The sequence below is a fragment of the Chinchilla lanigera genome, unplaced genomic scaffold, assembly GCF_000276665.1.
Source record: "Chinchilla lanigera isolate Chin_1 unplaced genomic scaffold, ChiLan1.0 scaffold00088, whole genome shotgun sequence".
Classification (NCBI taxonomy): domain Eukaryota; kingdom Metazoa; phylum Chordata; class Mammalia; order Rodentia; family Chinchillidae; genus Chinchilla; species Chinchilla lanigera.
In genome coordinates, this window is record NW_004955489.1 from 9,167,889 (window position 1) to 9,178,768 (window position 10,880).

The 10,880-nt window shown below is 45.0% G+C and overlaps 1 protein-coding gene across 2 annotated transcripts in view; it reads right to left on the minus strand.

The window, feature by feature from the left end:
• Positions 1-986, minus strand: part of LOC106146648 (cancer/testis antigen family 45 member A10-like) — a 12,135-nt gene extending 11,149 nt beyond the window's left edge. For both annotated transcript variants that reach the window (XM_013504471.1, XM_013504470.1), the window contains exon 1: positions 875-986. In XM_013504471.1, the coding sequence (XP_013359925.1) occupies positions 875-916 (42 nt within the window). In that variant the 5' untranslated portion in view covers positions 917-986. The remainder of the gene's footprint in view (positions 1-874) is intronic.
• Positions 987-10,880: the final 9,894 nt, after the last annotated feature.

Here is a 10,880-nt window from a genome sequence, read left to right on the forward strand (position 1 = left end):
ACCGAAAAGACACCATGCAGATATTGTAAAAACAAAGCAGAGACTTGAAGGAGACATATATTCAAAATTATTATTATTGTTGGGATAATTATTACTGATTAATTAATAATAATTACTATTATTGTTGTAACAGGGGTTGAACACAGGGGCTTCACTGTAAGCTCCATCCCCAGCTCCTATTTATTCATTTATTCATTTATTTGTACCTGGTGGCAGGGTATCGCTAATTTCCCCAGCCTGGGTTCCAAATGGCCATCCTCCCTTCTCAGACCCTTGGAGTACTGGGACTGCCGGCGAGCGCCACCACGCCACAATGAAACATTCTATCTGTCGTCATATCCACGTAAGAACGTACGTCTATCCGGAGTGGACTCCGGAATATATGCGCAACTATAAACGTACTTTTCAAGTACAAACACCGTGGCGAAACACGGACAAAGGTGCTGAACCAAGCCAGAGAAGGTTCTGGAACAATACGCAGAGGGCTTCCAGAGGGGTCCTCGGTGGCCATATTCCCCAACGGTCCCCTAGGACCAGGCTGAGAGGTTGGGGGAGGGGCACGCAAGGGTGCTCCTTAGGGTGCCAGCTGAGAGGACCTCTGGGGCTGACATGGCGCCACGGAGGACCACCCCGTGGCGCGTCCCCTTCCAAGTCCCTCCTCAGGGCCATAGCCAGAAGCCGGCCGCCCACTGCCCACCTCCCCACGGGGGGCCCACCGTCCTCAGCCCCCAGTGCCGCGGGCGTCGCCCCAGGAGGTGTCGGGGCAGTTGATACCTTCTCCCCGCCCGGCCGAGGCCCCCCAAACAGACACCCATTCTGGGCTGGCAGGCAGGGCGCCCCCTACACCCGCCCAGCCCAACGCTGAAGTCCCGACCTGGCAAAGCTGCCTGGAAGAGGTTCCCGACGGCTCCTCCATGGGACGGGAGAAGCGGGAGCACTTTCTGTGAATCCGCCCTCGAGGCCGACAACGTGCTCTCTCCTCAGCGTCTTCGTGCGTGTGTGCGTGGATGTGGGCGTGTCCACGGCGGGCGAGCAGCCAGTCCCGGGGAGGGGGGCTGGTCACGTGCTGCTCCTCCCGCCCCGCGCCGCCCCCCCCTTTCTTTGCGCTCCGACTGGGGAAGGTGTAGATGGGCTAGAGCCTCCAGTGCCTAAGCCTCATGCCCAGTGCCAACTTACAAAGACCCTGAGTCAGTCTCCAATGCCAAAAATAATAAAATAAAATACTGCTGGGCCGGGTGGCACTCACCTGTAATCTCAGCAGTCGGGAGGCCGCGATAGGAGGATCTCTACAAGTTCAAGGCCAGCCTGGGCTACATAGGCAGACCCTGTCTCAACATAAATAAATACATACACATACATACATAAAATCTTAAGGGCAGAGGATGTAGCTTTGTGTGAAGTCCCTGGGATCAATTCCCGCTAAACTAAATTTAAAACAAAACAGGCCATCTTGTTAAGGGAACCAGAGCGTTTTTTCACCGAGCAGGACTAGGCGGGACAATCAAGGCACCTGGAGTTAACAGAAAAGGGCACAGACCACGCTGATAGAGGCTAAGACATTTGTGTCAAGCTCGACAACTACTTCATGAGGACAGACTAGCAACTCGTTTTAGGAAGGAACCTGCCCCAAAGCAGACCTCAACTTATTCCTTGGGAAGAGGTGTTAGCAAAACTGGAAGGACATGAGGACAAGCCCCACATACTTTCGCATGGACAAGTCCCGAGAGTGGGTGCTTTTCGGGGGATGCCGTGCGGGTCAAATAGTGAAGACTGGGTGGGAGGAGAGGCTGGAGGAATGCCCTCCCCCAGGTGTTTGCTCCCATGATTAGTAGTGTGTTCTTGTCTACAGCTACCCAAGTGTAGGCTGCCAGTTTCAAGGCTACCCAGGAGCTGGGGACTGAAAGTGGTAATAGGCACCTTGAGGCACCAACAAGCTGATTTTTTCATGTTTACTGAATAAACGTGTGTGTGTGTGTGTGTGCACACGCACGTTTTACTGGGCATTAAACCCATGACCTCTGCACTGAGCTACATCAACAGCCCTTTTTAAATTTTTAGTTTTCAGACAAGGTCTAAGTCGCTAAATTGCCATGACTGGGCTCAACTTGAAGTCCTGCCTGAGCCTCCCACCATGCTGGGATTACAGGTACAGAGCAGCACTTGCCCCAGCCCCCCCAAATAAATACTCTTCAGGTTGCTCCAAACCTTGGACTCAATTCTGGAATTCCAAAATAGTTTTTTTTTAAATTCATCTTTGAGCCAGGCGTGGTGGCAGGAGGATCTCTGCAAGTTCCAGGCCAGCCTGGGCTACAAAGTGAGTCAAAGTCCAGCCTAAACTGCAGAGTGAGATCCTGTCTAAAACAAAACCACAAAACCTACAGAAAATAAACAAAACATAATAAAATAAAGTAAAATTCGTTTTTGATATGGGAGCTTCCTATGTCACCCAGGCTGGCCCTGAACTCCAAGGCTCAAGCAGTCTTTCTGCTTCAGTCTCCTAGTTGGGGCTACAGACTGCATCACCATGCCCAGCTGAGAACATTTATTTTGGCAGTGTTTGCCAGTGCCTTCTTTGCTTCTGTTCTTTTAAAGTAACATTTTTAGCATGTTTTACAATACACAATAATTACCTTCATTCTGGAGAACTGGTGCATATACAAAGTGTGTCTTCTCGGCTCTTCCCTTGATTCCCTTCCCATCTCCAAAAGCCAGTCTCCCTCATTCCTGTCATCTCTACTGCATTTTCCTCTTGAAATTACTTTATTTTGGGTTTCTCATCTAAGAGAAACCATGTAATATTTAACCTTCTGTTTCTGATTTATTTCACTTAGCATTATGGACTCACAGTGCATCCATTTTCCTACAAATGACTCAAACACATTCTTCTTTATGGCCAAGTAGTACTCCATTGTGTAGAAATAACACGTTTTGCTTGGCCATTCGTCTGTTGATGGGCATATAAGCCACGTCCATAATTTGCTTATCATGAATTGTGGTGCTACAAACATGGGTATGCATATACCACTGGAAAGTGATTTTTTTTTAACTCTTTGAGGAATATGCCCAAGAGCAATATACCCGGGTCAAATGAAATTTCTATTTTTAATTTTTGGCAGGATCTCCATACTGATTTGTGTAGTGGTTGCACTAATTTACATTCCCATGAACATTGTTGAACTATTCCTTTTCCTCCACAACTCTGGCAGCATTTGCTGATTTTTGAGTTCCTGATGATAGCCAATCTTACTGGAGTAAGATGGAATCTCAGTGTTGATTTATAGTTTTCTAATGGCCAGAGATGCTGAACATTTTTTCATTTACCTCCTGGCCATTTGTAAATTCCTTTGAGAGATGTCTGTTCATTTTTTAAATTAACTAATTAATGAATTAATTTGTAGCAGGAATCAAACTCAAGGCCTCAAACTTGCCAGGGAGGTGCAGTGCCACTGAGCTACATCCCCACCTGTCTATTCATTTTAATTGACCATTTAAAAATTTTTTTTTGTACCGGGAATCGAACACAGGACCTTGCACGTGCCAGGCAGGCGCTTGCGCCACTGAGCTATATCCCTGCCCTAACTGACCATTTTTGATTGAGTCTTTTTGGAGAAGGCCTACTTTTTTCTATTCCTTTATATTTTGTAGATATTCATCCTCTGTCCAGGAGTAGGTGGCAACATTTTTTCTCCTATTCTGTAGGTTATCTCTTCAATCTGGTGGTTATTTCCTTTGTTATGTAGAAACTTTTCAGTTTCATATACAGCAATGCCATTTTGTGATTTACTGGTGTTAGCTCTTACACAACTGGTGTTTTGTTTAGGACATCCTTACCTTTGCCTGTGTCTGGAAGATTTTAACCTGTTTTATCTTCCAGCATATTTTGTGTTTCTGGTTTTTTTCTAGTTCTTTGATTGATTTTGATTTGATTTTAGTACAGGATGAGAGATACAGGTCTAGATTCATTTTTCTGCACATGGATAACCACTCCAGCACTGGTTGTTAGGTTTTTTTTTTTTTTTTGCTCCCACTCCCCCACCCCCGGTACCGGGAATTGAACTCATGACCTTGCACTTGCTAGGCAGGCTCTATGCTGCTGAGCTAAATCCCCAGCCCCCGAGCACTGGTTGTTAAAGCGGACATCTTTTCAAATCCTATGTGCTTTCCACCCTTCTTTCAAAGAGCAGATAGCTAACCCATAGGGCATCTTTCTGCAGCCTAACTTCTGCCCCATTGCTCTGCATGTGTATTTCTGTGGTAGGTAGTACCATACTGTTTTTAACCACTGTGATTTTGTAATATAATTTGAAATCCAGGCCTGTACTGCCCAATGTTTTGTTCTTGTGATTTAGGAGTGCTTTGTCTGGACATGCCTTTCTCTCCATGAAACATTTTAAGGAGCTAGAAATCTGAAGAATTAGGCTTTCCTTTATTTACATTGTTTCTGTTTTGTTTCTGAAGGAAGCACAGAAAGGCAGTGCCTGCCTGCAATGAAAAGCCATGGATATAAGTCCTGAGCTGTTGCTTCTTTCCTTGGCCCTGGTGAAAGTCACATGGTGAGGTAAGTGCAGAGAGCCTATTAGGTGTTTGTTTTATAATTTTATGTAGGAAGTTGCCCAGAATTTATTGTTTCTAAGTAAATTACCCCAAGCATAATGGCTGAAAAACCACATGCAGTTGTTTGTGTATGGGATCTTGATTCTCTGCTTTGGGCCTTAAAAGACTGGAATCAAAATTAGGGGCAAACTGTGTTCTCATGCAGAAAGTCTGAGGTGGAATTTGCTTTGAAATTCCTTGAGATTTTTGTCGGAATCCAGTGTCTTCCTTTGTGGGAATGGGGTCCTTAATTTCTTGCTCGCTGTGACAAGAAGCTCACTCTCAATTCACAGAAGCCATTACTGGATTTTTCCATGTGGCCCTTTCTCTACCTTCAAATCAGCAAGGGCACATCGTGTTCCTAGCTCATCTTCTTGTGCTGCCAATCGGAAATGGTGCTCTACTTTTAAATGGCTTGTGGTTGCAGGTCAGGCCCACTGAGAGAATCCTCTACATGAAGATCAACTGACATCTGCAAATCTCTGTTTGTCCTACAATCTAATTTTGAGAGGAATATCAGAGAGTAGAGTTGATTTGGAACCATCTTAGAATTCTTCCAAATAAAGACAGAGGAGTTAATGTAACAACAATTGGAGTCCTGAATTTTGGGCCATTCCTAATGCACAGGATTTGTAGCTCCAGCCACTTCCTAATCCATAGGACTTGGAGCTCCAGCACCTGAGCGTGGCATTTTTCTATCCCTTTCATTTGATAAGGGAGCACTTCTTTGCATACACATCCCTTTGACTCGATGGACCAGAAAATACCCAGGTAAGATAGGCAGACAAGCTTGCATGGTAACCTGATGTTCCCAGATTAAATATTTAGTCTCTACTAAGGTTCAATAACAAGTCAAATGTTTCTCAGTAGTACCCGAATACACATTTATGTCTCTGGGAAGTTAAAGCCAAGTCAGAGATGGGGTCTTATCACCATTGAGAAATCTGATTATTTCCCTGTTCTATTGTACCATCACCTCTATGCAGGGTTATGGGGCTCCTTTCAGTATGAATGGAAGAACGTGTAACAGTATAAACTTCAGTTCCTCAGGGAACCTCCACTTCATACATAAGTTTTGGGATCCTTAACCTAGTCATGCCTGGAATTAGATTGATTCAGGGACCCTAAGGAGATCATGTCTGGAATGCAGGAGACCTTAAAGAATATTTATTCCTACTCTTGTGTCCAGCAGTTAAAGCCAGTGAACACTGTAACAACCTAATTCACCCAGGATTGGTAATTATCATGTACCCCAATAATAAGTGTTTAGGTTACTCCACTAGGAAAAAGAGTTTGACCATGAAGTTTCTTGCAGCAAGTAAAGGAAATGTTGAATGTGTATGCTGAGAGGCAAAATCTACAATTATGAGAGTCATTTCCTTATATTGATGTACCAGTGTTTGTGGGGGAGGGGGTACAGCCGTGATCTTCTCCATCCCCCAAGTTCTTACAGGGGTAGTACAGAAATTATCCTTTGTATAGGAAGAAGGAAAAAGGTTCCACACTCTCTGGTTTTCTGTAAATCCATATGCTGTTCAAAATCAGAGGGTTAGCATGAAAGGCCAGTTATTAAAGAAGAAAAACAAAGGAGAGAAAAAGATGGTGGCGGCTGGTGATTGCACACACAGGAACCAAATATTTTTGGTTTTGACCACACTCCCCTCCTTAGCTTGCCTACATAAAATGTATTACCAGGAGTTAACTTTGTTTTTCGGTATTTCAGATACAGCATTATTAAAGTTAAGGTGTGAATTAGGTAGCAGAAGCATAAGCAAGTCCTAAACATTAAAAAAAAAAAAACCCTGGACTTTGTGTCCTCTTTAGCAAATATATGAATGTGTATTTGTAAACTGGGAAACTTGCCTCATGTTAGGCAGAAATATGACTTTCTTTTTGTCTTTATAGACTAAGTATGGTTCAAGGAGATGTGCATATCATAGAGGAGGGAGGGCGTGGCAAAGCTGGCGAAATGAGCAGGACCTGTCAATTGCAGGGTACCAGGGTGGTGTCAGATGATTCACAGAGCCTTGTATGTAGAACTTCTCCAGGGCTTCCACGAGATGCAGAGAGCATAAAGGAATCCAGATGTTACTGTAGCCCACGCTACATCTTCTGGAAACAGAGTGCCCTCTTACTTTTGCTTTTTGCCCCTTTTTCCCTTTGTTCTGCCCAAATTCACTCTGCGGAGCTAGTTCTTCCATTATGTCTTCACCCCTTGCATTTTTTTTTTTTTTCTTTTTTTGGTCTTTTTGAGACAGGGTCTCTCTAAGTAGTTCAGGCTGGCCTTGAGCTCACTTTGTAGCCCAGGCTGGCCTCGAACTCACAGCCATCCTCCTGCCTCAACCTCCTGAGTGCTGGGATTACAGGCTTGTGCCACCAAGCCAGGTAGACCCCTCCCATTTTCCATACAATTTTGGCACCATTTTTGCTTGTATCGTCCAGTTCTTTGTTGGAGGCAAGAAGGACCTGGAATACTTTTAATTGGCCTGCCATTTTTAAATGAAGTACCCAAAAATATTTTGGTGTAGCCAGCCAAGAGTAGGGCTCAGGTACTGGAGACCAAGGTAAAGCTCATGATGGGCACAATTTTTGTTTCTCTCTGGGAGGCTTTTTTCTTGTCTCCTTCATCCCTTTATTCTTTCCCTTAAACTGAAAATTGGGGAATTCTTTCCAGGGCACCAGGGAGGGCCTTCCTGGCCCAGCGTGGAGATGTAGAAGGGAATGTTGACTTTTGTTTTTCTTTCAGGCTGCCTGCTCAGGGTATGCCTTGGTTTCCAAATTTGCTTGTTGTACTTTGGTACTCTTTTTGGAAATTAACTTAGTCTCCACTGCTTAACCCAGTTTTATGACTGGTTTTTCTTTCTTGGTTTGTATTGAATTTGTTTGCTACCCCCTTTTAAAAAAAAGTTAATGTGGTCACCACTTGCCCTAGCGTGTAAATGGCTTTTTCTAGGTTTGTGATTTGGTTGGGGGCGCTGCCACAGTACCTTGCCACGTAGCCAGCAGCCATATTGCCTTGTCACATGGCCAGCCAACAGCTTGTCTTCTGTGATTATGTGTAACTTTTATGTGGGTGTACATCACCAGCTGCCACCATCTTTTGCTCTATCTCCTTGTTTTCTCTTTTCTAATAACTGGCCTTATGTGCTAACCCTCTGATTTTAAGCAGCATATGGGTTTATGGAAAATTAAAGAATGGTACCTTTTTCTTTTTTCCTGACCAAAGGAAAAATTGTGTACTATCACTTCAAAAACTGGGGAAACCTTTAAGTAGGTGGGGCAGAGCTACAACCAGAAGATCCTGTAGCCTCAGGCAAATACCTATCCGGAAGCTGAGGGTGGCTGTAGGCCTGCAGGCATCACCAGAGGCCTGCTTCCATCCCCTGCAGGCAAGACCATATTATCCAGCTCCAGGGTGTAGAGGCAAACACAAGGGGAAAAAAATGTGTTTGTTTTAAAATGTACAAGGCTTTAGGCCAGAACTGAACACCAGCAGTACTGCACTCTCTGGTCCAAGAGCCTGCCTGAGGCTATTGTCGCCTGGCTTTTGTGCTTCCCTGTTTAAATGCAGATAAGTTAAAGACCTACGCCCCTGCCTGAACAGAACAGTGCTTAACATTTAAAGACCTAACTAAAGTAACTGTGACTATATAAAAACAGAGCTATCCTCCTTCTTACTACTTTTTCCAGCAGAGCAAATGCAAGAGATGTTTTCTCGCAGGGTTTCACTCTGGTTATGTAGAGACATCAAGAGACTCGAAATATCAGCTGAGTCATCCGACGCTCAGAATACAAGTCCTCCAGGGATTCCAGATGCAAGTTGGACCGTCAAGGTGTTCAACTAAGTGGCTAAGGGAACTTTGCTTGGGAAAGTTCCACCCTGACTTCATCGCAGTTAAAGGACAAGTGAGGCCAACAAGTGGCTTCACCCGCTTCTCTCTAATGAGTTAATGGGTCCAAATATGGAGGAAAAAAGGCCTCTGAGCAGGGGCTTTCTTCTGTGTTTAGTGATGCTGGCAGTCCTTGGACAGCGATGTCTGTGTAGTCTGTGTTAGGGTCTCACAAGGGACACACCGAAACGCTCAGGTCCCCTGTCCCCTCCTTATGCATGGGACACCACCTTAAGGAGTGCAGGCTTAGTTGTCTTCCTCTCTCTATAGGCCCCAAACCAAGCCAATAGGAAACCTCTTGGGTCTCCTCACCACACAGACTCTACTGACTTTGCCACTAAGCCATATCCTTGATGAATGGGACAGGTTTGATCCTGACAGTTTAAAACAAGAAGAGCTTATCTACTATAGTAACACAGTCTGGGTTTAACACAAACTGGGAGGTGGCAAAAGATGGGTAAGGGATGTACTTTATTTTATTTATTTATTTATTTTTGGCTTTTTCTCCAGTACCGGAAACCGAACTCACAACCTTGCGCTTGCCAGGCAGGCGCTTTTGCCGCTGAGCTAAATCCCCAGCCCCAGGGATGTACTTTAAAGTACGAAACTATTCTCCAGTTAGAGTGCTACTGCTTGAAACGGGAAAGGTGGAATGAAATGCCCTATGTTCAAGCTTTTGTAATTCTTTATAAAAGGGAATGCTCAAGAACTATTGTACTTAGTGTAGGCCCCAAGGAAGACAAACATATGGTGGATGACCCTGTTCTAAGAGACCCATTTGTGCCTCACAGTGATCTCAGTCTTGCTGATCTATTTAGAGAGGATAACCACACTAGGAAGTCTCCTCGACCTGCCCGTTATAATCCTCAGACCAATAAATCCGGTCCATCCGCTCTAAGTAACCAAGGGACTCCATTAGAGCCTACTGCCCCAGAGGAGCCCAACACTCCTCAGCTCCCTTGGCAGCCTCCTCAGGCAGCCCTCAGTCCCTCTGGGTACCCACACAGACAGCTTCAAGCCCTGCAGATTGAAACTGAAATGGTGCTTCTTACTACTTTGGCTCACAACTTGCCCTGCCCCTAACAGAAGTCCCAGAAATGGAAGGAAATACTCGAGTACAGGTTCCTTTTTCAGCCACAGATGTCCCATAGTGCAAGGAAAGATTAGGCCAACTGTTAGAAGATGCTAGTCAGTTTGCTAATGGGTTCCAAACTTTGACCCTTGTTTTTGACTTATCATGGTGAGATGTCCAATTCATCTTGGCCACTTGCTGTACTTCAGATGAAAGAGAGAGTCCTGTAGGAGGCTAGGACCTATGCAGATGGACAATACGCTTTGCAAGGGGAAGGAAACTACCTTGGAACAGCTATTCTCCCTTCAACAGAGCGAAACTAGGACTGAAATGATGTATAGTACGCTAGCTGCTCTTGTCATGGCGATAGAAAGGTGCATTAAAAAGTCAGTTAATTATGATAAAATGAGTAGAATTTTAGAGGGCACAATCCAGCTTTGTTTCATAACCGATTAGCAGAGGCCTTCCACAAGTATACTAATACAGATCCATCTTCTGGGCAGGCAGAGGCACTAAGGGGACAACATTTCATCTGTTGGTTGGCCTCAGATAAAGGCCATAAGCTACAAAAACTTCAGATGGGGCCACAGATACTGATAGCCTATTTGCTGGACATGGCCTTTTTGTGTCCTATAATCAGGACCCTGAGGAGAGACAAGAGAAAAGCTGAGCCTATAACTATTCCAGTTGGTAATACTTTCAACCCACCCAGGTCGTCTAGGGAAAAACACATGGGCAACCAAGGAGAGCCTTCCTGTTTCAAATGCAAAGGAACTGAAAACTGGGCATGAAACTGCCTGGACCCTGTTCTAAATGTGAGGCAGCTAATGCACCTCCATCTCACTGGAGGTTGGACTGTCCATGCTCCCAGAGAGAGGCTAGACCAGCCAGAACCTTTGTATCCTGCTCTGATGACTGCCAGTTCCCACGGGAACCTGCAGTGCCTCCGTCCATGTACATCACCAACTCCTCTGAGGAACCCTGGAGTCCTTGGATGTCATGTAGTCTTGGATGTCATGGGTGAGCCAATTTAACCACTTATACATACAAGGGTAGCTCATGCTGTTTTGATTTTCTTTTCTGAAAAACTCTCCTCTGAGCCTATAATCATTGTTGGGGTGAAGGGGGCCTCTAATCAGAGATTCTTTATTTCTCTGTTGTCCAAATGTTGGCCACTCTTGCGACCAAGTAATCTCCTCTTCCTATGCAGGCAGGCAGGACATCACTGATCTGCTCTTCTAAGAGGAGGTGTGCTTCACTGATGGAAGCAGCTTTGTCAGTCCTTTATAAAACACAGGAAATTCTACAACTCCTAGAGGTAGCCA